This window comes from Stereum hirsutum (assembly GCF_000264905.1).
Source record: "Stereum hirsutum FP-91666 SS1 unplaced genomic scaffold STEHIscaffold_23, whole genome shotgun sequence".
Lineage (NCBI taxonomy): Eukaryota > Fungi > Basidiomycota > Agaricomycetes > Russulales > Stereaceae > Stereum > Stereum hirsutum.
The window spans coordinates 170,781-197,634 of record NW_006763153.1 but is presented as its reverse complement, the minus strand read 5'-3'; the positions used below and the strand labels follow the sequence as shown (position 1 = coordinate 197,634).

Below are 26,854 nucleotides of genomic sequence, written 5' to 3'. Positions count from 1 at the left end.
AAAAGCGGCGGCGGCATCGATTTCGTCGAAACGGTCAAAAGCGCTGTCGGTAATCACACTCGTTCGTCTGAAGGCGCCGTTGGAGAGAACTTCTCCGCGAACGCACATGTAGAGGCGAGCGAGGGTGGCTGGAGATTCCGGCGGGCAGGCAATCGCCGATATTCGTCATTCACGTCGAAATCAAATCGCCCGCTGCTCGATGAGAGACCGTCGGATAACGTCGAAGCCGAGAGTGAGAACCGGAAAGGAAATAGAACAAGAAGGAAATGAAGACGAAAAATCGGGTGGGCGGGCGGCTGGTGAATGTCGAGTGTATCGAGTTCGGGTCGCCCGCTGCTCGCAGTGGAGACCGCCGGAGTCGTCAGAAGTCGCATAGCGAGCGGGAATTGCTTGGATAATCGAATATCGAGAACCAGGACCCCTGGCGTAAAGAGAGTTCGAGTCAAAAAGAAACCGAGAGCGAAGTAGAGTCGCGATAATGATATTAAGTTTCAAGTGCAGCGGCCCCGTGTGATTTGCACGCTGATTGACCTGGAAAATATTGCCTAATGAAGATGACCTAGCGGGAAGCAGCCTTAGCATACGCAAGAGGAGCCCATAATCTGTTGGAACGTGTGCCCTCGGGCCCTTACAGGGACTGACGTGCCCAGACGGGATGGAGGAAGCCAACAAGGTTTATTCTACCGTATCAAGCCATACATGAACACGGATCTGGCCACGTGACTGTGGCGTATTGTACAACCTCCAACAATCTGCTCACCATGAACAACGGCACACGACATTCCTGTATAGCAGCCATAAATGAAGGTGAACTCAGCATCAGTGTGCGTACATCCAACGTTGAACACGTGTGGAAAAGAAGAGCACAGAAAGGAGAGCAATGTCCAGATCACAAACCGTGTGTCGAACAAACATGAAGGTAAAAGGAAAATAACTTCTTGACGTAGAATATGGATGATATAGAATATTTAGAAAATGGAGAAAAAGTAACAGGGCGACGTAAGTGCAATGGTACAGCTAATTGATCTGGACACGACGCCACTTGTCAATCAAGCTCCAAGCCGAGCGGAGCTAGTTGATGTGGGACGGGCTCGGAGTGGGAGATGTTGTTGTGTTATTGATGGGATGTCCTGTGGATTAGAGTATATTGTTAGTTACTCCTAGGGTATAACATGGTGAGGAAGAGGAAGGGAGAGAAAAAAAGGGAAGTGGAAGAAGCTGGTGTGGTGCAGATACAATAGACATAGTGATTTCCACTAATTTGGGATAGAGATAACGTACTTTCCAAGATAAACTGGGTGGAATGTCCTGCAGGAGCACACAAAAGACCCGACGAATAATGTTCTGGCAAGCATCATTGTGCGAGTCATACATGGTTGGAAGTGGAGGAGGTCAAGCTCTGCTTCGCGGAAGTGGCACGAGATAATGCATGATGATTATAGAGGATTAGTTGAATGTGGACAATAGGAAGCAGAGATTGGAAGTGACATACGTGGGCCTTCAAAAAATCAATACAGAAATCAATGAGTTCGAGCATGTACGGGAAGTCAATCTGCAGGACGAGTGACTGGTCCGAATGGTTCAACATCTTCGTCACGTGTTCCAATCCCAAGAAATACTCGTCTTGTAGCTCCACCAACCGGTCCTACGCCAGTGTACATGCACATAAGCTCTGCACCCACAAGCGAAGCCAAAGTGGAAGCAAACTGACCTTCATCTCCAACAACCCTGAGAGCTTTCCTTAAAAACGCCTCCCGTCCTCCTCTACACTACTCCACTGAAGCAACATTCCCTCAACCTCCACCATCTCCGTGATCCTCATCACCAGCATCTCACAAATCCCCGACGAATGCTCCACACCCTTCAAATATTTCCTCAAATGCAACTCTTGGCTGTGCACACAGCGAAGCACTCGACGATAGTAAACCAGTCGTAGGATTGTTGTACTGTTTATATATATATATATATGGGCATGGTGGGTTAGACAGCGTGGGCGTAGGGGGCGTGGTGGTGGGCGAGGTGAGGCCAGTGAAGCAGCCAGAGGTTGAGATGAATGTTGTAGAAGATGGGGCTCCGTGTTCAGCGAGGGGGAGAAGCTCAGGCACCCTCCAATTGGCTTCTTCAACTTTAAAAAATGCCAAAAGAAGGATTGTAAATGGAAGTGACGTCTATATGTAAACCTTTCAATGTTCAATATACAACAGTCATACTTCCAACTATGAGTGAAGACTGCAAGAGCAATTGAAGACTTGCCACTGAATGGTTGTGTAGATGTACTCTTAGACTAGCCTCTGCTAAGATTGGGGGGAGACTTTTGATCAACTCCTATTTGCCTTCCATTGAAGTTTTCTCTCATGGACAGCCGGTGAAAACATTAATCATAATTGGTTGCATGGGACGTAGGTAGGTGTTGGTGCCAGACACCATCTGAGGTGTGCAAACAAAGTGGCCAATTAGCATCCACAGATATGTGATCGTGATCTGAAATAAAAATAAAAAGTAATCCTCACTCAGAAATAGTAAGTCGTAACTGAGCTTCAGGTTCAACTTCTGGAGTGTCATTTTTGGTACGACAAACTTAAGCTGAGGGTATCTTGATAGCCATCGCCATTGATGACTAATTGGCCTTGACCGTAGTACCATGCTGACTGGGCATGATATCAATTAGAGGTGATACCACTGTTCATTTCTGACCCAGCTCAATCTCGAGGAAAACTCTGCCCCGTTTTGATGAGAGCTGTACTCACCTCACAGAAAAACAAGTATGGAAAGCTGTAGCCTTGAGATCTGAGACACCAAGAATTTCATTGATTTATTAAAACAGCCATAAGGAGAACCAAGAACTGTGTCGGAAAATATTCCTAGACCTTTTAAGTACTTACAAGGCTATATCAGATATATCAGACCGGACCGGCCTGGCAATGGTTGTAAGGGGGGAGAAACTCCCTGGGAAGGCGGCTTGTAAGGTCGCTTGTAAGGTCGCCGGGATCTGGTACATGAGCGGTAATAATGGTGGGTAACCGGCGCCGTCAGACTGGCCAGGCTGGGGCTGTCGGGGCTGTCGGGTGGTCGGGTGTGCCGGTGTGGCCCTGTGCAAGGCTGAGGAGGCCCACGTCCTTGATGGTCATAACCTCCCGGGCGTTCGAGCTGGTGCACACAATATGTTGGATGTTCACTTTCGTAGGTTGTGGCCATAGAGCGACATCGCAAGAGTTCGTTTGAGCGAGTTTGGAGGTGTTTTAGGATTGGGTGGCTGAGCACGCGCGTTCTGCTCATGCCTAATCGAGGAGCAGGATGCGCCACCCCTTACCAGACCGGTCGCAGCCGGGAAAGATACCTTACAAGGCAGCTTGTAATTCAATCACCTTTCAAGCTCTGCAAACATTTTCCGACATGCACAACAATTTGAACAGGTGATGTATGGATTAGAGCAGGATAGCATAGCACAGAATACCAGGGCCATTGCAACAAGAAAAGTAGGGCTGCGAGAGAACATGAGGGAGTTATTATGTACAGTGAATATGAACAATGATAAACATATAGTCAGAGAACAAGGTGAAGGTACAAAAGCAAGGGGGAAATGAGAGAAAGAAAGTCATGCAGCAAAAAGCAAGGTTCAGACGAATCACCACATTTGTAGAGTCACAGCTTCTCCCACAGACTTGGCCCATAAACATGACATCAGCTCGCAACAGCTGGTCCTTTACTGTACCATTTCGATCAATTCGGCGGTCACGCGTCACAGCCGTTTTGGGAGGCAGCGGTAATAATTTTCTTTCGATTTGTTGAGTTTTTGGAGCATTCTCGAAAACCTAAAAATGACCAAAAAGTGCCGAATTGATCGAAATAGTACAGTACTCTTCAGTCTCATGGGAAATAAGGGTCTTGTGAAGTTCCAATAAGGTTGGGTGCCGGGCTATGGGGCAGGCCAGGTAGTGATCTTGTCGCTGCTCAATGAAAGCTGGTGTTACAGCAGATTGTGTTGGAGTGGGTGGTGGAGAGGGAGGAGGTAGGGTGGGATCTACAGGTGATGGTGGCGGTGGTGGGGGTGAGGAAAACTGTGGCTGAGAGCGATACCCAGCTGAGCTCGTAGAAAAAGGAGGAATGTCGGTCTTGGTCTACGTACTGGAAGGACAAAGAACCAGCTGTAGCTGACATAGCCAGCTCCTTCAATAACAGTCACACGTGTTCCCTCCTTGATTTTCACAGTGAGGCTAAAAGACACAATATGAAGCCAATAAGTGTCAAGTAAAGGAGATGTAAACATACCTGGGCTGGCACCTCTCTGGAGACGTGGTTTGTGATTGAGCGGAGGTAGAATTGGATGATACAGCTGTCTTGATTCAGATGGATGTGAGGAACATGCAAGGTAAAAAGGACTCACGGTCACGGTGGCAGGTGCTTATGAGTCTAACATCTTCTTCGTCACAAGTTGCAACAACCAAAGCTTTACATCACATGACCTTCCTGCAAAATTTGCGCCACTGTGGCGCAACTACACGGGATTCAACATTCTGAGACCCAACGGCACATATCTTTTCCTTTCAAAGCTCCATGTTCACCCAGAATCTACCGGTGTAAGAATCCTTTAATTCCCTACCAAACACAGGACATTTTTTAAAAATCAGTTGACAAGGTATTCCGTGACATCTCATTGCCTGGCTATAAACCATCTGCCTTGATTCTGCTGTTCCAGACACCACACATTGGTACCACAGCCACACTTTGCTATAAGAGAACAGCATTTGCGCAATGGGCTTCACAACCACAAAAGATGTGTCAGGTATGCCCTCGGAAGGCAGATATAATTACATTCAACCATTGAGTATGAGCAAGCCCAATAGGAAAGCACGGATATGTAAGGTGAACAGTCTGCACTGGTGACACGAGTGACCAGAACAACTGTGAAAACCAGGATAACGGGATAAACAACTATCACAACTGCGAAAGGGAAAGGACAATAACTCCACAAACAAGGACAACAACTGGGACAGCACCACCAACACCATCAACAGCTTCGAGAAAGAATAACGATCGCCACACGGCGATACTAACAACATCAAAACGAGAAATACATGGATAGCTCCCATCGACAAGTGTCGATGGACAGCACAGGAGCAGAAATGCGCAGACAAAAAGGATGACAACAATAACAGACGAAAGCAAAGAAGATGGTATAGTGAGACAGCGAGATGAAATAGAATAGGATGGGTGACGGGGAAACTTCCATTAGCGATGAGTCCGGTATGGTAGGTAAGAAAATGAGTTGGAGAGTGATAGATGACAAATAGAAAGTTGGTGCATAGGGAAACGACAATAGCGGAGAGCGAGACATGAGAGAGATAAAAAGGAAACAAATATACTATAGAGAGAGACATAAAATTAGAAAACAACCTGCAGAGAACGAAAAGTCCAATGACCTTGTGAGAAATACAGCACAAGCAAGTCGGAAAATGAACAAATGTCAACTCACACATCAAAGCTCTTCCTCAAAATGGATGTATTGGGCATTCGTAATCCCATACAAGACTTCGGATGATGCCACAATACCACCTGCAGAAAGTTCAGCCACACATTGCCTGGCGAATATGGAGGCTCCGCTCATGCCCCGCATATTGGGGGTAGGAATTGGCGCGGATGGCGGCATAACCATTATGCTCATAGTATCCCTGATAGAGCGAGAAGTGGCCAGAATTAGCTACAGATTTGTGTTAGTTAGGGCTCAGCTCACCTCGTTGTTCTCATCCTCATCTTCACCTTCATAATCATCTTCTTCATCCACACCCCAATTCTCGTACTCATCTTCTATGTCCCCATACTCCTCTTCCTCAAACCCAGACTCCTCCTCCTCCCCAGACTCCTCCTCTTCTTCGGTAGAGGAGAAGCTGAGGGGATTCTGTGTGGTCGCCTTCAGCTCGACCTCTGAATCCGTGTAATGGTTGTCGTCGTTGCCATGGTCGACAGATGCGACTGAGGTACCGGACTCATCCTGCACAACATGACGCTCGGATGTAAGCGGACAGAACGAGAACGATGGACTACAAGAAGCAAAAACTTACCGACGAGGTAGGAGGGCCTTCCATGTCTGACGCGAAGAGGGCACTGCCCTTGCAGTTGAGATAGCCTTGTTCTTCATCTTCGTCCTCGACTTTGATCTGATGAACAAAAGCCTAAAGGATCAGATGAAAGTCCACAATGACAAGAGCAAACAATAGACAATGAACGAGAACATACAAGTTGGAGTGGGCGGAAGATGAAACGAGGAGAATCAGGCGGCGTCAGGAGGGTGCAGGTCGATGCACCCGTCCAGGACGCCCTCGACGACCTCCCCGAATTCACGCTCAACTCTGCCATACGAAGGCGCGGATAATCTTGGAGGTCGATACAAAGCCTCTTCCGAGGCGGCGCCATATTCTCCTTCTCCTCGTCCTCGATGTCGCTGAGGTCGGAGTCGGAGTCGGTGTCTGACTCTGAGCTCCCTTCTTCGTCGTCGGCCTCGCAATCCGAGTTTGAGGACTCGTACCTGTGTTCGAAGGCGCGTCGCCTTTTCAGGGAAGGCGCTGGGGATGGTGGGGAGGCGAGGGTGAAGGCGACCGACGCGTCGACGAAGGAACTGTAACAGCGGTAGGCGATGCTGTTATTGTTGGTGTAGTCAATGGGGGCGGCCATGGTCACGTTGTTAGACATGCTTATGTGTTGTTCAAGCTGGCGGGTGTTGTTGTTGTTGTTGTTGCTTGAGCTGGTTTGGTAGGAACTGGTCAAAGAGACGGGAGCGGCGTGGGAACGTGTCGGTGTCAGTGTCGAGTCGACGCACTCAAAAGGGAAGGAGGGCAACGTTGATGAAGGGAAGGTCACTCACAGCTGAGAGACGAATTTGTCGGAAACTAAAGTTTGAGACAAAGTTGATGATGGAGGAGACTTTGGCGTGTGGAAACAGGGGCAGGGCCTGCTTGCTGCAACAGAGAAAGACGACGGTGGCCAGACACGATGAGCGCGCAGCAGAAACAGAGAGAGTGAATAGGACTTACGGTTTGGTTGTTGGGAGGGTGCTGTTATTGCGGTTCGATATTCACGGTATTCAGAGAGTAGATCGGGATTGCGGACGCGTCTGAGGAGGAAAACGATGCGTCAGGATCGCCTATATGTAACGCGCCACCAGCGGCAGAGAACGACTCACATTCTCAGATACCCGTCTGTTTTTAGCGAAGATTGGTCGGTTGTTGATTCGATATTTGCTGGGGAGCGGGGCTGGGTTGGCTGGGGAGCGGGGCAGACGGTCGATAGATGATGGTCTAAAGCAAGAAGAAAAGGGCCTGCGTGCGGCTATAAAGCAACAACGATTACCTTGCTTCAAGGTCCTTCGCACCCCCGTAACCTGCAAATCCGTTGCCAAAAATAAACAAGTACAAACAAATAATGTGGCGCGGCACCTGTTCGCGGTGCCTTTGCACGAAGTACTTTTTACTACTCGATTCGCAGCAAATTCACAGGTTCGACTCCGCAAGCAAAGAATATTTACGCATCGTACAATGCTTTGTCTCTAAGTTGAGCTATTGGAAAACTACACACGCTGGACACAGTGGTATGAACCTCTCTCAGGAATGATGTATCGAAGCAGCACAAAAGTACGTCGCAGAAATGGGCATGAGACCTCCTGTCGGAAGAGAAATGGACACATGATAAGAGAGAAATGAGCGAGATATGGTACAATCGGTGTCAAATGCAGCAGCTGTTATTGAAGTTGAAAGACAGCTTTTGACGATGGAACGCGCGGGCAACGAGAGACTTATGTCTATTTGGGTCCCGGACACAATAAAAAATCGAGTGAAATAATGAGAAGATCAAGTGGCGCGAGGAGAAGTTTGTCGAAGATCGTTCATGGACAGATAATAAGTAGTAAGTAGGTCGGCGGCACTTTCTAGAAAACAGTCTCGTCTATTCAGTCTGACAGCTTTGGCAGACGAATGGCAGGCCTGCCCCGCCCAGCAGTCACAGTCGAGACAGTTGTTACAGATGAAATACAGAGTTCGGCAATGAAACGCAACGACGAAAGACGGTAAGATGGACATTCAAGTTGATGAGATTTCCCATAAAGAGCGAAGGAGGGAAGTCTGGTTGACCGGAGTGACACCAAGAAAAACCGTGCTATTTCGAGTGAGTGGAGGAGAAACTGAAGGAGCCCCGAGAGAAAACAAGTATGTCACTGTTGATGGTAAGGTAACAGCCTGAGGGCACTCTCGTCTGTGAGAGAAATGGCCTCCCGGGCACGGCGGTAGAGAACGTTCATATGGGCCCCGAGTTGTGGAATGTTGCGATGATATTGTAAGACCTGTGGGCCTCCCGTCCAGAAGTGGCGTCGGCCCGCTACGGCCCCTCCCCAGCAAGGTTGCTGCTGCCGCAGGTAGCGCTCCCTTGTTAGCATCAGAAGCTACTGAAGATAAGATAACTTAAGATAAGATCCGTGTCTTTCTAACCGCTCGACTTTACCAAGACCTCACCGTACGCGTCTCTCGTCGTTGTCCTTCCTCTTCGTCTCGTTGAAGATGCTATGGTCCATCCACCCACAAACTGGCTACAATCAGAATAGGACTGGTGCTATGCGCAAACATCCGCGTCAGTATGCTTTCCACAGCCACCCTCCGTCGACTCGACATCCAAGCTGTTGCCACTCACTGGCATCCGACCTGCTTCGTCTCTCTTCCTTCTGGGCTTTGTTCTTTGTCATTTATGACACCCAAAGAAGGAAAGATGGACATAAATACACCACTACATTGTCCCATTACTTCTATTGTTCTCGAAAGGACAACCTCCGTCCCATGCAGCCTCTCCATCCGCTCGTGCCACTCCCTGCTGTCGGAAGCCCAGATGACACGTCGCTCTCGATGCCACTAGGAGATGAACAGATGTTTCATTCTCTGAAGGATCTGTATGGGAGGGGCTGGGGTGCCATCAGGAGGGAGAACGCTATCCAATTGGAAGCACTGGAGGAGCGAGGGTGGTGAGAGGTGTGGCGTTGTCACGGTTTTGGATCGAGGGGAGGGAACAGCTGAAACTGAGGTGCACATGACCGAGGAAGCTGACGGAGCCTCTGTGAATGGTTCGGATCCCACAATGCGAGACGTGGATGAGGTTTCGGGACAGGTTGCCTCGGAGAAAGTGAACTAGACATTCCCGGTGCGTGCACCTTTACGATTATTTTTCATGCTTTACCTATGACAATGCCCCATCTTCCCGTCTTCGATAATCCTCCCTCCTTTCTATACACCCTATCTCTCATATTAATGAAATCCGCTCACACGTCCTTGCCCTCCAACAGGAAACCATCGACATCGCCTCACCCTCGCCCTTCCATACTCTCAACACATCTCTCCTCCACCACCTTACGCCATTTACCCCCTCTCACTTTCCCCTTTCACCTTACTATATCCCATCTCCCCAATCCCACCGATACCAGCACAACGCGTTCCGAATGACCTCAACATATTCACGAACACTGTCTCGGTCGCCGTCCTTACGTGGCGCGAACTCGTCGCGGCGTACGTCGCAGAAGAGGAGCGCGCAGTTGGAGCAATAGCGGGACACGAATTCAGACGAAACCGAGCCACCATCCGAATCTTCGACCACCCCTCCCAACATATCCTCGCCAATCACATTTCTTAACGCGGCATCATCACTTACCTCCCCCACTCCCTCGACCCCACTCGCATCCTTGCCTCGTGCAAGTTCAAAGAACGCGACCTCCACTCTATGGCTCGGCCACCCGAAACAGCTCGAACGATCCTACCGAGAACGACCGCACTCGCTCGAGAATCTCATCAGGTGTATGGGATGTGTAGTTGTGTCGGAGGCGTAGGTGAAGTTAGGGGTGAGTTGAGTCTCTCCGAGTCTTCGACTAGGTATCGGAATATGAAGCGTATGTGCTAATTTCCGTGACGGTCGACTCTTCGATGCCCAACAGGAAATGGGCCATTTATCCTCCTCTTGATCTTCCGTCGAACAACTTCTCTGCCGTATGGGAGGGAAAGTTCATTGTTTCCACAAGCGCCAATGGCTGGGTGAGCTCCTCTTTTTCGTTTTTTTCTCAACGCAAGCTGATACATTCCGGGTCATTGCAACCATCAGATAGGTCTGGCGATCGTCTCCACCTCAACCGTCACCCTTACCATCGACGACAATAACGCTGTCACTGCTCCATACACGTCCGCTGTGACGATCCTAGGCAACATCGAGCAATACACATGGGCTCAGGCTAACAGTAGGAAGCACGCATGTAAATGTACGCCACTCCGTCCTTTTGGTTTGGTGCGGCTTTCCTACATAGCGCCATTTACTCTCCGTAGCCGCACAATTTCTCACTGTCTCTTTTAGGGATCGTACGCTGACGTCTTATCCGCTCATCATCCCACAACCCCGTTCTTCCTTCTTCCTACACTCCTTCCACCTCTCACCTCTATATTCCCCGTTTTCACACAAAACAACCGCAGGGCATACCTCCTCCGTGGGCACGAAATCCTACGATACCGTGGTTCCGCTTCTCTACGTACACGTGCATCCGAATCTATGGGTGATCGTTGGGCGAGGAGGAAAGAGGGATAGAGGGATGGGAGGAACCGGAGGCACGGAGCTCGTAGTCGCGATTGAGTGCATCGGAAGTTGGGAACTACGCGACTTGGAAACACGACGGAATCGAGGCTAGGGATAGGGAAGAAAGGAATGGTGGGAAAGGTACAGGCGAACAGGACTGAGGTGTCCTACCGAACAACGAAGACGACTACGACTACGAAGACGCATAAAGTTGCCACCCTTTCTCGGTCGAGGTCGAATTGCTGCCTTCGCTCCTTCACGTTCCAGGCGAGAAGGAAACACGAGCGGCGGATGCGAGGGGTCTTATGAGGATTTGGACGCGAGATTAGGATGCTTAGGTGCCGGGATGTGGTGGGATAGGTTGATCTGGGAAGGATGGGGTAGATGCAGTATAGACTATCGAGGGGGAAGGGGCTTGGGATGACGGAGATAGGATGGGTGGGATGGTATATGGGCAAAGTCGCGTGAAACAGCAATATGTGCGTGAACGAATGGGGTGTTAGTGTGCGGAATGGAGATCGGAACGGTGGAGAACTTTGGCGGATGATCGAAGGGGAATGCAAGTGCTCATAGGCGGGCAAGTTGGTCGAGGAGGCGTGGTCGACTATTATATGCGCATTTAACGTGCGCCTTCTCCTCCTCGTCTCGAGATATGTCTTCAGTTCTTCATTCCTTTTTTCTCACATTTCTCCATTCTGTGCATACCGCAATACGATTCTTGCGAGACTTGTAATGTCAGTGTCGTATGTCCTTCAACGTCGTCACCTTCTCCGGATGCCATACACCATTCTTTTTGGGGCACGTTTCGCTTGGAAGGTCCGAAATGGCTGTTCGAGTTCGTGAAGCAGACCGGTCCGCCTTTAACGATCACGCCTTGTAGCTTGACTGTGAAGGATCAACACCGCTTGGACGAAACCTTCAGGATAGCGCTAGCCTGTAACAACATGGACTGCAGAATGAGGGCGAAGGAGGAGGTCCGCAAGTTCAGCGAAAAGGTTGCATTAGCGGTGGACAGAACCGTGGCGAAGGTACGTGCTATCCTGACACCGATCTACATTTGTTCGTGGTCCATCGCACCTCACTGACGACGATGGCCTTGTCCCTGTACTTCTTAGATCAAGGTTCCTGTTTGATTCATGTGATGCTGATTTGTGATGAAGCCCTTGGGTAGGAGCGTTTGGATGGGTCTTGTTGTTCTCCGTGTGGTAGTTCTATGATAAGAAATCTGTACTTGTCTCACAGTGATTCTGTTCTCTCTGCAGGTCAACATTATGCATGAAAGATTGATCATAGAATTGCAAAATACACGATAAATTTATACTCCAAACGATACCGTTATTACCTCTGTGCCGCTATTTTCTTGTCAATTACGCATCCGTAACTCCCCAGTCCTCCCCAAACATCTCATTACTTACACCGTCCGTCTCGTCGATCAACAACCTCGCGCTACTATTGCCCTCAGAGATCGGCAACTTCAGTCTCTTGCCTTGTGGTGTAGGGCCTACGGACGAAGAATCGGAGAGGGGCCAAGGGACGTGTGCGGGGATGACGCCGATCTGGAGGAGGACGGTGGATTAGTCCCACCAGATATGTTCTATATGACAACGTGACGAGCGTACGGACACGAGAGTACGAAAAAAGAGGTGGAGAGGATGATAGTGAGAGGACGTACCATGGTAGAGGCGGTCACCTCGAACATTGATGACGCCGAGCATGGGTACTGCAATCTTCTTGCCCGTTGGTGGGACCTTGGGCAGCAGCCAGTCAACCGTACGGTCATGGGTCATTCTGAGTATGAATTCATCTATTGAATCATTGTCAGTATGGAAACAAGATGGGCAACAGAAGTACGCACCAACGACACGATCAGGCCCGACCGTTCGCGATACGGTTTGCATGCTTGTGTCGGCTGGGTTACTGAGTACGATGTGGGCAGTAAGTACAACTACAGTAAGCATTGAGAACGAACGAGAACGTACGCAAAAATGAAGTGGTCGCGGTAGAACGCAGAAAGAGCCTTTCGGCCGATACCACCGGTCATAGTTGGTACATGATTGACATACGGCTCAGCCTTCACCAAAATTCAATTCAGCGCCCATGAGCAGACCACATAAGACAAGTCAATACGTACCACCATTGTCCCCATAGTTCTCGCCACAGTCCTCGCGGCAAACTTGAAGTAGGTATATGTTCCTCCCAAATCGCGGCGATATCGAAGTTCGGGCCACCCAGATGTTTGCGGAAGAATACAAGGGCGGTAGTGTGCGCGAGCGATGCATTTCCGGGGTCGTAGGATGAAGAGTTCGGGAGGACGAAGAAAGGGGAGGATGTCGATGGATATGTAGCAGTTTGACTGGTCGTGTCGGCCTTGGCGGATATGGCATCGGATGGAGGCGCCTCAGCGTCAGGGGAGGAGATGTGAAAGAGCGTGGGGAACGAGGTTGATACAGTTGATAGATTGGACCCCAAAGAGATGTAGGCTGCGATGCAGACGAGTTTGGGGTTCTCGGATACGATTGACGAGATCGCAGAGAAGTGGCGTTCCTCATAGACTGCAGCAAAAAAAAAAAGTCTATCTCGGTACACGAAAACCGATGGCCGACTACGATTGACGTACCAAGAACAGCAACTTTATCCTTGATGCCTACCTCCTCCAATCCTTCCAAAGAATCCAACGCTTTCACCACGGCAGCTTCCAGTTCGGTTTCTGTCGCAGTGATACCCACGACGGCGAACCCTTCCTCGGCCCATTTCTGCACGGGCTCTGGGTCAAGCGGCTTTCCCTTCGGATTCGGCTGAAGAGAAAGAGAAGGAGGTAGAGTAACGATGAGCCCTGGTCCAGTTCCTCGTCGAGTGAGTGGAGGTTGAAGGACTATGGACGGTGACTCGGAGATAATCTGGAGCGGCGCAGAGGGGAGTGGAACGGGCTGCTCGGGAGTAGTCTTGCACCTACGGAGGGGTCGGAGGCGTTGGCGACTCGGAGTTTGAATTAGCACACGGCCGTGCTGCGGCAGCCACCTGGATTTGAGAGAATTGCGAATTCGCCGCGCGAACGCCACATGGACGATAGCTTACGTGACATTTTGAGCCGCGTCGCGTCGCCGCCGTCGCGATAGTGAAGAGGAACGATTGTCTTCCTCGATCTTTGAGTCTGGATTTCGAGACTAGCTCGGGAGATGGAGAGCAAAGACAGCCGACGTAAGTGCTTCCGTTCCACGGTTCGGACCTCGGATATTCCCGAGAATAAACCCGATTTTTCCCTCTTTTCTTTGAGCACATCGCTGATTGCCTTTCGGTATGTAATGCGTTAGAAAGCTTTGAAGCTAGAGGCAGTCTGGGTCACTCTGGAAAGCAGGTCATTGCAGTCACTGTGGATGTTTGTGGTACCGATTCAGGCCAACGGCATCACTCGACATCTTGCAATCGTTTGCATCTTGGTCACTCCAGCCATGATGCGAGTCGCAATTACACAACGCAGAAAGCCAGACCGAGTGATATTTGCCAGTCGCAGGATTCAGAAGGTCTATTCAAAGACCCTATACATAAAAAAAAACAATACACTCTGTGTATCTAGACTGCAAGAAGAGAAGAGGATGATGACAGGAGAACGAAAGAAGAAGGAGCGAATACATTAGGCATCTTCAGGCATACCCTCAGGCGAGAGCACGACCAAATCGTACACTCCGCTTCACACGCTCGTAAACGGCGCCCTCCATGCATGTATCCTTCGTCGACCCACAACCTGTCCAGTCGGGATTGGGTTGCGAAGCAGCGATGCACGAGTTGTAGTCCGATTATCGTGGAAGTGTATCAGATCTTATTGAGAGCTTGTCTCTAGGGGGTAAAAAGGGTAACTTACCACTCATGCAAGTGTTCGCATTAACAATGGCAGTACTAGTCGACGACGAGGAGCTGGTCGTAGTAGCAGCCGCAGACGTCGTACCAGCGGCCGTCGACGAGGACCCCGCGGCAGCGCTACTTGAGCTTGTAACAGCGGCAGTCGACGATGCCGCGGCCGTCGTGCTCGTCACGAAGCCAGATGAGGAGACAGCAGTCGCAGTGGACGATGCAGTCGAGGTGGTACTGGAAGATGAAACGCCGGCAGCGGCAGAGGACGAGGCGGCAGCGGATGAGGCAGCATTGGTAGCTGCAGAAGAGCTTGCGGCGGCGGAGGTGGCAGCAGCAGAGGTGGCAGCAGAGGTGGCGCTACCGGTAGATCCACCAGCGGTGTACACGGTGGGACCTTAACCACGGAAGCATCAGCTTTGCAGAAGTAGGATTGTCGGACAGCGAAAGAACACGTACCAGGGATAGCGTACGTGGTCAAGCTCTGGTAGATATCAATCAGGATGCCTGAAGTAAATGCATAAGTGAGCTGCCAGACTCTGGGACGCAGATTTCGAGCAAATAGAACATACCGGGGTCGTTAGTCGCATATGCACCAGGAAGTGCCACACCCGAAGGCGAAGCGGATCCACCACCGGTGACGACAACCTGGGCACACATTGGGTAGAACTGAGCACCTAGGGCGGTACCGGCGGAGTGAAGGGCGAGAAGCTCGTGGCGGAGGAGGTAGCCACCGGATGCGATGTCAGAAGGGATGGTGACGGTCCAGGAGTTCTATAGCATCCAGGTTTTGAGATCAGGATGGTAGAGACTGTGGTTGAATGAGGATTGGAACATACGTTGTTCGCAATGAGGTCATCTGAAGCCCACGTAGTGAGATCGGCGTCAAGACCGGCGTGGTCGATCTTGAACCAGACATCACCCTGTTGATTTATGAGAAGTAGATCAGACCCACGATACGTATAAAATAATGGAATAGGAGCATGAACATACGTCTTGGCCTGAGAATGTCGAGCAATCATCGGTGTCACACTTGGCCATATAAGTCATGGTGGGACCTTTGTGCTAAAGGTTGTACTCAGTCTTCGTTTGCATGAGACAAGGGCAGGAGGACTCACGGAATCGGGCCATGCAGTCCAGAAGAAGTCGACAGAATCACCAGCGGCTAAAGTAGCACTGGCACCAGCAGCCGTGTCGCCACCGTCATTGCAGGTAATATCGCCAGTGGTGAAATCCGCGATAGGACCGTTTCCGTCGAAGGACCGAACGATACGGATGGGTGTAGGGGTGGTGTACGGGTCGTTGTAAGGAAGGTAGCCGGAGTACTCTGTACCACCGATGTTGAGTTCCCTGGACGCAAGAGTACAATGGGTACGCGTGAGTAAGAACGTTACATGACATTCCGAGAGGAGAGAAACGTACTGGACGTAGCCGTGTCCTGCTACAAGTTTTGCGAAAGCGAGGATAGCGCTAGCCTGAGCTGCAGATTTGATAGAGAGAACCATCGTCGATGTTGTCAAAGAGTTGAAGTGCCACAAATTTGAAGGTGGTGTGGGTGGGGAAGGGTGGCGTAGCTAGTACGCTGGGGGCAATGTGTGCAAGGAACACAGAAAAAGAATGTAATGGGGAAAAGAAAGGGGGGACTCGACTGGCAAGTCGGCTAGCGATTCGGATACTGGAGAAGAGGATGAAGAAGAACGAGAACGAGAACAAGCAAGCTGGTGAGGGGGAAACATACCGTGAAGTTCGAGAGGCCTTTATACCCTCTCTAGGCGTTTGGGCTAATTCTTGGCATCGTGCTGCGATTTGTTCCGATGAGTTGCCGTTCATGCGACCGACGACCGGTTCTTGCTTCATCATGTTTGCTGGGTCGGTTGAGTTCCTAACAACACCCAGACCAAACCCTCGAAGCGAAGACGCAGATCTTGATGAAAGGCACCGAGCAGTGTGAACTGAGAGTGATGCGGCGGGTCCAGCCCATTGATGATGACAAGCCAATATCGCGGCCAACGCGATGAACAAGAGTTCCCCAGTCGGTCAATGACAGTGAAAGGTACTTTTTTGGATTCAGACCAGAGCAATATACCTTCGCTGTAGACCTGACACCCGTAAGGTCGCAGGTGTGGGCTTCCAAATACACAATTATTGACAGAGTCACGGAGATGAGTCTATGAGCGCAGCAAGTTTCTTAGAAATGTGCCGCAGCAAAGAAGCCTCAAAACGAGCATATGGCATGCGTATATGCAGGTGATGATGCGTCAATTGTGCAAAACATAAAAGCCTCCTCTGGATACGATCATCGCTACGGATGTCAGCAAAATATCTGTGCACGCGACAGTGGCCCTGTGGTTTCATGCCGAGAGAAAACATAACCGGAGAATTCTTGAACTTGAACATGGTCGGCAGAGGGAGGGATACTGCTTACCCGAGGTTGAAGCTGGTTGAAGGGCAAGATGTATAGCACTGACATCTCAGCGTCTGCTCGACCTGAACTCATGTTGGTAATTAGAGGGAAGGATGATAGCAGGAGCTTGGAAATCAAACAAAACATACGGAAAGGACCATTCCAACATTCTTCGCTCCTCCCGGTTCCGTCGACGACGGTCAATGATCAAGGTTGTCAAGGGGCCAGGGTCGCCGTCAACCTGGACTTGATCCGGAGGACGAGCACCAACCGCCGGCTTTTACACTGATGCGTCGGGTACCTCATTTCATTATGCGTCCAGGAACAAAAGCGGCTTGCATCCTGGTCGGTGGTTCGGAGGCACTTGAGGAGACGGAGGGAGACGGTTTGTCAATCAATACCTGTCGAATTTCGACTGCTTGCAAGACAGAGTCCACTGACGACACTGTCTGAGTCATACCTTCTATTTTTGGGTAAAGGTCCCACGGCGAGTCTGCAAGACAGAGTCCACTGACGACACTGTCTGAGTCATACCTTCTATTTTTGGGTAAAGGTCCCACGGCGAGTCGTTCAGTAAGTTCAAGTTCAAGTTGAGCTTGCCTCCGTCAAAGTTGTCGTGGCGCTCAAGCTCTAGCGTATGGTCTGCGTGCAACGAGTGACTTCACAAAGTGCTCACAGTCATATACCTTTCTGTGCTACTGTTAGCTAGGCTGGCTTCTCTGATATGTTCTTAGTTACCAGTGGGCTCCTATTGAGCCGAGCTAGCAGTCTCCGAGTTCTCGCTGCTCGAACTACGCATTTCTCTATGCTTCGTCCTTTCCACTGCGTCCGAGGGTCTTTTCTGAGGACAAGGTAGGTTGAAATAATTGTGGATATCTCATAGCCTCACTCATGTGTCTTGTAATACATAACTAGTGCACACAGTGGCATTGCTGGAACATTCGGAACATTGAGGCCAGCCGTGGTCAATCAGACTGGGCGCTCTTACTCCATGACACCCCAGCCTCATATTCGGAAATTCTGTTCTGTCCACCACCTTCATGCTCCGAATCTGAAATGCTCTGCATCTACCTCCTCCCGAAACGAAAATGCTGCTTTGGTTACAAAATATCCCTGTCCATGTGCAGAATGTGCTGAAGTTGGACGTCAGGTCTCTCGACAGGCTCTGAAGACGCACACCGGCCTCACACCAAAGGTCCTTGCGTCCTTGACTCCGGAAGAAATTACTGCACACATGAACCGCTTTACAGCCTAAGCGGATTCGTCGTCTCTTCAAGCCCGTGCAGCTCCTGCTGATTCCGCAGGCCCTTCCCTCTCGTCTACGTCAATGGGAAAGCGTAGTGCAGACGACCGGAGTGCTGGCTCTGCAGAACAGAGTAAGCGCCAACGGGTAGAGGTCATGGATGAGGATATGCTGATTCCGGTATGTGATTGAATCAATCATCCTTTCATGCCCGTTCTTGTTGTATGATGCACTGATAGACTCATCTCTTCAGCCTGACAGTCCACCACCCTCCCCTCCTGCACATCCACCGCCTTCTCAGACTCCGGAACCACAACCACTTCCCAATCCGCGACCACCATCCATTGATACACAACAATCTACCCAACAACCTCATACTCCTGTGGGTCCGCCTCAGCATCCTCCCGACTTTCCAGATCCCGACAACGTTCAAGAGCACAATCATATTCCGATCGAACTTCCGAATATACCAGAAGATGCAATCGGTGTTGGAACTAGTCCGGAGATGATGGAGGTGCCTGCGGCATCGGTGATAGAGGATTTTCGGATTGGGCAGGAGTTCGTTCGTGGTGTCCAGCTAGCCACTCTGGACAATGGTGGTTTAGATTTAGAGACCGTTGATCGGCTACGTAATCCTCTGCGTACACCACTCAATATAACAGACCCAGATTTTCGTTTATCCCTCGATATCTTCCTCGCCACTCGAAATGCTTCACAGAAAACATATCACGACATCCACCAGGCCATGCAGCGCCACAATCCCGAGTCTGCTGTGCCATCACATGCACAGATGAAACGCCGTGTCGCGGAGCTTAGCGGTGTCACTCCCACCATTCATCATATGTGTATCAACTCCTGCCTCGCATTCACCGGTTTCGAAAGGATGTCCGAGACGCGTTCACGGACCTCACATTTGGTGAGAATGGTTGGCAGATCGAGGCGTTCATGGAGCTGCAGTTCCCTGCGTGGAAAACTCAGCGTTGGGCTCGGACGGAGAAGTTGAAGTCGAAGAAGCGGGCGACAGATCGTGCGTTTCTCTTCACTCTTGATGTATCCAGTCAATGGTTTTTTTTTCAAAGCCTATCCAAGATCTTATCCCTTTTTTTTCTTTTATCTTCCCTGAACACAAGCTAACTTGTCCTCACTCCTAGTCTCGTCGGACTATCCTGAGAAGAAAGCCAAAATTGAAGCCTTCGACACTCCCGGTCCATCTGGCAGCGTAAACATGGAGGATCTCGATCCACTTTGCGCCTCCACGGATGTCGCCACCGATTCACCTCGCGCTAATCGCGACTTTGGCAATGCATCCACTCGTGGCGGCGACAACAATGCATCTATTCGTGGCCGCTCGCTCGAGTCCCATGTAAAGAGTGCCCCTACTACCGGTACACCTCTTCGCACCTCGCAATGTTGACGCTACACGTTGTTTGAGCACTACACCCGCTTCAACCAGTAACGCTACTGCTTAGGATGTCTAAGACACCGTTAGAGACGGTAAGCTTTACTCGGGCGCGTTATATCCTACTACTATTAGTGCTAGTCATTATCAGTGGTTCCTCACCAGACTGAAGCCGATGTGACGGGCGTCGTGTCCGGTCAAGTTTCAACGTCACTTTCCATTTGGTATCTTCATCGAAGGAGCTCACCATTTCGAACACACCGCCTGATGGTTCACTATCCGCTACTGGCCTATCGAACGATCTACCTCCGGGCCCCACCGACAAGAATTGGACGGCAGTCTTGTCCGTACCTTTCATGGTGCGTTTCTCTAGTGCTGTCATTATACCACTTTTCACTAACAGTAGCTTTACTCTCTTAAGAGAATGATATATTGTGCGTATCCTCACGGTATGGACTCTCGGATGTATCGTTGACCATGTCATTTATTTGCAGAGCCGGCACTTACACACAGGCAAGCACGGACTCAGTCTTGCTCCCTACCGAATCAGGTTCATCCGTGAGTTGTCTGTTTCGTCTACATCTGCATTGATTCTCATGCTCTAAATACAGAGTCACATGGCGTCGTCTTACCCAACACCCAGCAACCCTATGAGTGTTCAGACGGATGGCAGAGTGAAGGGGGGCAAGTCCCTAACTCCCGGTGTAAAGGATACACCGAAGTAAGCTGCACTTTTTACCATTTTCGCCTCCTTCTTAGTACTTATACCTCTCAACGGCTCAGACGGAACTGCGCCTTACAGTGGAAAGCAGCGTGGCCCAATATGACGCAAGCCGCATTCGAAAAGCACTGGAGCACGTTGGCAGACGCACGCGACCCTCTCCCTTTCCACGCCCTTACGACCCTCGTGCAATTCGTGGAAATACCCTATCCTAGTTCATTTTTTCATACTCTCTTTCTCGGTAGACACAAACACGCTGTCTGGCTCAGCATCGATTCAGGCTTTCTTTCTTGGTAGACCGTCGAGAGCTGTGGCGGTTGTATTGATGTGGCGCGAGATGCGGCGGAGCAGACTCTTGTAGATATGCATATGTATACGTAGAATCAACAATAAAAGCACCCTTTCGTGCCAAACATCCCGATAGACTGTAAATTGGAACACATGGAATCTCATAGAATCTCATAGATACTACTAGTTGCCCCATGTCGCCGAGATGAGAGCTCCACGGCCCCATAGTCATTCATAGATACACATCTCGGAATGGTCCAAGTTGCGACGTGTATCTATGGAATAAACGGCAAGTGCGATTCCATAGATACACGTCGATGCGGTTTTCACTGGGCTTGAAGCCCCCTGTGGTGGATTTCTAAGTGGCGGGTGGCGCAGTAATGGTAGAACTTAGTCATCCCCACGCCACGCCGGGACGCGTTTGGAACGCGTCGTGTGCATGACCTTGTTGACTGTCCCACCATTGGGGCGTGACCTCGTTGACTATCCCCTCTACCCGTACCATATAAAACGCCTTACCCGCCCGCGCTGCTATTTCCCCCCAGCCAGACCTTCTCGCCAATGATGCGCACTCACCACGAGCGGGTGGTCTGGCACAAACTCGTCTATCTTTACCGCCCTCACCGCTGCCTTGATTGGCCGGTCCTTTTCTTCTTCTTCTTTCTTGAGTTCGCTTTCCTTCTTTTCTTCTATCTTCTTCGTAAGTTCTTATTCTCACCTATCGCTTTTCTTCAACAGCTGACCCATCTGTCATCACAGATTCTTGCCTACACTTGCGTCATCCCCTCCGAAATCCGCTTTTCGTTCTCCTTTCTCAACTATCTCGCCCTCCTCTCATCTACGGCCACCTGTTTGTCAACAAGCTCTGCGAGTGGAGGCCCTCAATCCAACCACAATATGTCTGACAGCCATGAGTTTGCGCACCTTGAGGAAGGCATCAGGATTAAGCCCTCAACGTCGGTACGTCTTTATTTCTTCCCTGCTTCGCGCGCCCTGTCCACCGCCATATATTGCCCATCCCCACTCTATCTTCAAACACTATAACTTTGTCGTCTTGTCCCCTTATAAACACTTCCTTGTTGGTGGTTGACGTGATTTGTCTATACAGCTCCCATCTTGCTGATCTTAAGTCCCTCACGATGTCTTGTGCAAGATGTACCCTCCCAAGGATCTCTCAAGGATGGTGAACACCGACACCCAGTGCGTTCTTTCCATCTGCGCCTTGCAGAAGACCTTTTATTTATTCACTTTGTCACCGTGATTTGCAGTGACTCATTGATTCTCCCGAGGGGCTTGTAACATAGACTAGATCGAGCTCAAAGTGCAATAGGAGATCGGCAAGAAGAAGCACGAGCTGCTTGCGAAAGAAGAGCCGCTGAAGAATCTCGAGCCGCGTCTCGCAGCGCAGGGATTGCAGGGCGAGTTCCGAAGTGATTAGGTGGCGACGACGACAATATGATGTGTCTGTGCGTTCGGAGTGGACATTGGTCAAAAAGCAGCGGTCGTTCCCTTTTCCTTTTTCGTGGGAGATTGTAGTACGGCCCCATCTGTCTCCTTCCTCTATGCTCATGTGCTATGCGTGTCGGGTCATAAACTTTATGAACCAACACAGTTACACGCTCTTTGACTTGTGTCTCGTCTTGTCTCTGACTCTTCGCTTATCTTCCCCGGGCCCTTACTGATTTGGTTGCAGTGTGTTTTAAATAGATGTCTATCCTTATTCCTTCATTATAATCTATTGTGTAACATTATCTGGGCAGGCTGTCTACTGAGGTAGTCAGTAAACAGTGTTCAAGGTCTAATTGAATGTTGTGCACAGCAGCCAGAACATTGAAGACGTCTTAAGTTTATATCTGTTTTGCGCCATCTGCAGAACGTGCAAATCTCAAGTTGGAATGAAATGGGTCGAAGCTCGGCCAAACTAGTGAAACGAGCCCAAACAGGCCCTACTTGGTCTGGCCCGGGCCGGTTTTGTCCGAGGATATCAAGCCCGTTTAGTCACTCACCGATCGCGCCCTCGAGCGGTGAGTACTTGAGTACTGAGTGCGCTCACATTGAGCTCACCTTAATCTCCCATGTCTGTGAGCAGAAACACAGGCAACTTCTTGGATATGTCACTCTTCTCGTTCTCCTGTCTGTTTGAGTGCCCGTATTAGCGACATACTCGTGTACTGTATAAGGTTCCACTTGAACCTTACAAGGTATTCCAGCTCTTCAAAGGTCTGGACTTAAAGGAGCATGTAGCAGGAGCGGCACCCGCCCTGCACCCTTCAGTCTTAGTCTTGCATGTCAACTCTCTTTGAAAACTGAGGAGCTGGACACGTTGGTTATGCACATGTTACTATGTACACGGAAGGCGTCATTCACCCTCTCAGAGGCACCCTGGAGGGGTGAGTGCTTAGGCATCCAGCTCATTAGTCTTTTATACTTGGTCTCTCTTCTCCTGGCTCCTTACCGGTTTGAGACGAGTACACGGACGGTGGCGCTTCCCTCCAGCGCGATGTCGCTCTCACGCAATTCATGGGTGGAGGAGCGTGTGTCGAGGGAGTGGGTCGGACTTGGTGGGAGTGGTGAAGTTAGTCCTACGGGTGCGGCGGACGATGCGGATGAGGAAAGGAGAGGGAGTGTGTCGACGCAGGACTCCGATCTCGATCCTCGATACGTCGTTCCCGCTGCTTCCACGGAGAACGTCGCCGTCGATATCGACATCGACGTTCTATCACCTTCGAGTCCTCCTGCTCAGTCTTCTGCCCCAGGTATGACGATGCTCATGGTCCCCTCATGTCCCAACCGTCTTGCTCCTGACCTCCGAAAAGCTTCCTCTTTCATCCTCGAAGCATTCGTTCCTCGTTCACCTCCGCCGGTCCCTCACCAGCGTTCTCGTTCTCTCTCAGACGCGATACCCTCCGTTCAGCCGCTGCAATGAGCGTTTCGAAGGCGGACACCCCCGGAAGTTGCAATGGATGGCGTGTCTTTCAGACCTTTAGGTATTCCAGCCCCTTCGAGGTATCAGGAGCGGCACCGCCCTGCTCCCTTCCCATCGCAAACCTCTTCGCAACCCACAACGGCCGTGAGGGTCGGAGACTCGGGGTAACGATATCTACGTTGATATATAGACGGCTAATGTCATTTATGGGATGCAATGTTGTAATGGTGTTTACTCTAGCGTTCCTATGGACCGTGCTCTATTCCATCACGAAATTTGAGCTGGGTTCAGATGAGCCATGCGGCGTTTACCGACGCTGACCACAATACATTTACATCGACACTAGTGTATTCATGGTCTCAGTGGCAACAACCCGAAGCACGGACGGCGGAGCATCGCTTCTTTCAACGAAATTGCCCCCGGCGAAATTTGAGTCTGAAGTGCGGTGTATTAGAGAGGTAGATGGATGCAGGAAGAGGTCTTCAGGGAGGGTGAAAGGCGAATAGGTGCGTGACGCGACCCTAAGTGCTTTCGTGTACTGACCTTTCCTTGCCTCTCGTCCCTCTCCCTTCCCTTTCCTCCACTTCCTTTCTCTTTCCCTTTCCTTCCCCCTCCTCCCTTCCATGAGACCACGCGTATTCCTCACACGTATCGGCGAACATCAGGCTTCAACGTCAAGGCCTGCGCCACTCCCGCCTGACCTCATCCTCCATCCTGCGCCGCATCCTCCGCACCCGCTCACCTCCAGCTCTCTTACTCTCCACCTCAGCCGCAATCGTCGCCCTTTCCGACTCCGCCTCCTCCTACGCCGGCGCAATTGCAGATCGCGTAATCAGCGGCCTCATATTCCTCGTCACCTCGCCGGCATGACCCCTACCACCGTCAAGGCCGGCTTCATTTCTGCTATTTTTTCTACTAGCTACAACGTCGAACTCGCCGGTGGTGGCCACTACAACGCCGCCGCTCTTCGTTCCAAAGTCGCCGAGATCTAAGCCAACATCCCCGCCGGTGTCGGTCTCACGCTTAACGCGCTCTACATCATCCACCGTCAGTTTGGATTCCAGTGGCCGTTGTGGCAGGAGATGTGGAAGGAAGGGTTGCCGATCGAGGGTTTCTGTGTCGCTGCGGGAATTCCATCCACGGAGAAGGCGGCGGAGATCATCGGGGGGTTGAAGGCGGCGGGGATTAGGCACATCGCGTTCAAGCCTGGATCCGTTGACGGCATTCGCCAAGTCGTCAATATCGACGCTGCCATCCCCGACTTCCCCATCCTGCTTCAGTGGACTGGTTGGCATTCCGGTGGTCACCATTCTTGCGAAGATTTCCATCAAACCATCCTTTCGACCTACCGGTCGATTCGTCAACACTCGAACGTCATCCTCGTCGGTGGATCTGGGTTCGGTGGCGCGGACGATTTGTGGCCTTGCCTTACGGGCGACTGGTCCGCCGAGTACGACGTCCAGCCCATGCCCTTCGACGGTTTCCTCTTCGCGTCCCGCGTCATGGTCGCGAAGGAGGCGCACACCTCATCGTCCGTCAAGGACCTCATTGTCAAAGCCTCCGGCGTCGACGATTCGAAATGGGAAGGCACGTACGCGAAGGAGACCGGTGGGATCTTGACGGTGCGTTCGGAGCTCGGCGAGCCGATCCACAAGATCGCCACTCGGGCTGTGAAGTTGTGGAAGGAGTTCGACGATACGGTGTTCAAGTTACCGGGGGAGAAGAGGGAGGCGTGGTTGAAGGAGAGGAGGGCGGAGGTGATCAAAAGTTGAATGCCGATTTCGCGAAGCCGTGGTTTGGATGGAAGAAGGACGGGTCTGTCGTCGATGACCTCGGCGATATGACGTACGAGGAGACCGTCCTTCGCTTGGTTCGTCTCATGTACGTCGACCACAAGGAGCGCTGGGTCGATATCTCCTTGAGGAATTGGACGGGCGATTGGTTGAGGAGGGTCGAGGAGAGGTTCGCGGGTGTGAATGGGGGAGGGTTGAAGGCGAGTTTGTTGCAGAACTATACGTCGTTGGATACGCCGGCGCCGTTTGTGATAGAGTTCTTTGAGAAGTATCCGTTAGGCAAAGAGCAGCTGTTAGCGGCGGAGGATAAAGCGTATTTCTTGACGATTGCGCAGAGGCCGGGGTAGAAGCCAGTGCCGTTTATTCCGATCTTGGATTCGACTTTCGAGGTTTGGTTCAAGAAGGTGCGTTTTTATACTGCGCCATTCTTGCTTTCTTTGTCTCTGGAATTGACTAACATTTCATACGCGTTTCTAGGACTCGCTCTGGCCCGCTGAGGATATCGATGCCGTCTTCGACCAGGACCCTCAGCGTGTCTGCATTCTCCAGGGTCCCGTCGCCGTCAAGCACTCCACGGTGAAGGACGAGCCCATCAAGGAGATGCTCAACAACGTCACCAACATCCTCGTCGAGAACCTCCTTGAGCGTACGTACGGTGGAGACGCTGCCAACGTCCCGACTGTCGACTACCTCGGCGCCTTCCCCTCTCTCGTCTCCGTTGCTCGTGGCTTCAACGTCACCGCCGAAGACAACGTCGTCACTTTTTCCACTTCGGCCTCCCCCTACCTCCGAATTCCTTACATTCCTCTCCGGTTCAAACCTGAACTGGTGGAACACACTCGTTTCGTCTGCCAATGTCATCCAGGGAACTTCCTACATTGACAACCTTATTCATCATCTTTTCGCCCCTGGCCCGAACCAGAAGATTGTCCTTGAGCTCGTGGACGGTCTCCCCATCAAGGCTTCCTTCTTCGGTGCTGCTCGTTCCTTCGGCCCGCAGAAGCAGAAGGACAACCACAAGGCCGTCGAGGTCTCGTTCAACACCGAGTCCAAGGTCATGGACCTTACCCTCTTCGAATACCGCCAAGAGTCCTCCATTCCCCTCCACCTTCAGTTCCAGTACGTCCCTTCCCAGCCCTTCACTCCCATCCACGAAGTCGCCGTCCGTCATACAACTCACATCAAAGACTTCTACTGGCACCTCTTGTTCGGCGACTATGAGAAGCTCCCCTAAATCAACGTTTGCTATACTTTCACGGGCCCTGAGGTCAAGATCTCTGCGAAGGACGTCGATACGGTCTGTGCCGTCGTGGATAACCAGCAGGGGCATTCAAGACCGTTCGGACTGCGGACTTCAAGGCTCCCATGGACTTCGTCATCCATGCCTTGCTGGCTTTCCAAGAAAAACCGACCCCCAGTCATTTTTTAACTTTCCGGAACCCCCTTGCAGGCAATGGCTATGCAGTAAGTGAGCATTCAGTATCATTAGAGACCGTTGAACCGAAAGAACCGTGTCAATGTTTGAACATCACCTTGAGTCAACCTTGAGTACCCATATTTTGTAATACCCCCATGTAATAGATAATAATACCCCAGGAGGAAAAGTCGGAGTTTCAGGCTGGTCTCTAAAGTGTCCGAAACCCTTAGTCT

The 26,854-nt window shown here is 50.9% G+C and overlaps 6 protein-coding genes across 6 annotated transcripts; 3 read left to right on the top strand and 3 right to left on the bottom strand.

The window, feature by feature from the left end:
* Positions 1–5,476: 5,476 nt before the first annotated feature.
* STEHIDRAFT_163347 (uncharacterized protein) lies at positions 5,477–6,687 on the bottom strand (the record flags this gene model as incomplete). Its single annotated transcript, XM_007311043.1, has 4 exons — positions 5,477–5,698; positions 5,732–5,989; positions 6,060–6,170; positions 6,235–6,687. 4 exons carry the CDS (start codon positions 6,685–6,687, stop codon positions 5,477–5,479), a joined length of 1,044 nt encoding a protein of 347 aa, XP_007311105.1.
* Positions 6,688–9,947: 3,260 nt separating this feature from the next.
* Positions 9,948–10,696, top strand: STEHIDRAFT_116270 (uncharacterized protein; the record flags this gene model as incomplete). Its single annotated transcript, XM_007311042.1, has 3 exons — positions 9,948–10,055; positions 10,123–10,276; positions 10,485–10,696. 3 exons carry the CDS (start codon positions 9,948–9,950, stop codon positions 10,694–10,696), a joined length of 474 nt encoding a protein of 157 aa, XP_007311104.1.
* A 1,255-nt stretch (positions 10,697–11,951) lies between these two features.
* STEHIDRAFT_135598 (uncharacterized protein) lies at positions 11,952–14,000 on the bottom strand (the record flags this gene model as incomplete). The annotated part of the gene is made up of 7 exons (XM_007311041.1): positions 11,952–12,085; positions 12,257–12,388; positions 12,440–12,501; positions 12,564–12,655; positions 12,712–13,128; positions 13,191–13,533; positions 13,954–14,000. The coding sequence occupies 7 exons, from the start codon at positions 13,998–14,000 to the stop codon at positions 11,952–11,954; spliced, it is 1,227 nt and encodes a 408-aa protein (XP_007311103.1).
* Positions 14,001–14,237: 237 nt separating this feature from the next.
* STEHIDRAFT_150860 (uncharacterized protein) lies at positions 14,238–15,935 on the bottom strand (the record flags this gene model as incomplete). The annotated part of the gene is made up of 8 exons (XM_007311101.1): positions 14,238–14,326; positions 14,444–14,827; positions 14,890–14,937; positions 15,003–15,204; positions 15,270–15,353; positions 15,424–15,495; positions 15,549–15,780; positions 15,853–15,935. 8 exons carry the CDS (start codon positions 15,933–15,935, stop codon positions 14,238–14,240), a joined length of 1,194 nt encoding a protein of 397 aa, XP_007311163.1.
* Positions 15,936–18,603: 2,668 nt separating this feature from the next.
* Positions 18,604–18,945, top strand: STEHIDRAFT_34378 (uncharacterized protein; the record flags this gene model as incomplete). The annotated part of the gene is made up of 1 exon (XM_007310970.1): positions 18,604–18,945. A coding segment is annotated over one exon (342 nt), but the record flags the coding sequence as incomplete, so codon positions are not given.
* Positions 18,946–22,985: 4,040 nt separating this feature from the next.
* STEHIDRAFT_116267 (uncharacterized protein) lies at positions 22,986–26,438 on the top strand (the record flags this gene model as incomplete). The annotated part of the gene is made up of 9 exons (XM_007311040.1): positions 22,986–23,241; positions 23,400–23,575; positions 23,866–23,917; positions 24,040–24,239; positions 24,464–25,168; positions 25,201–25,452; positions 25,594–25,608; positions 25,682–26,032; positions 26,070–26,438. The coding sequence occupies 9 exons, from the start codon at positions 22,986–22,988 to the stop codon at positions 26,436–26,438; spliced, it is 2,376 nt and encodes a 791-aa protein (XP_007311102.1).
* Positions 26,439–26,854: the final 416 nt, after the last annotated feature.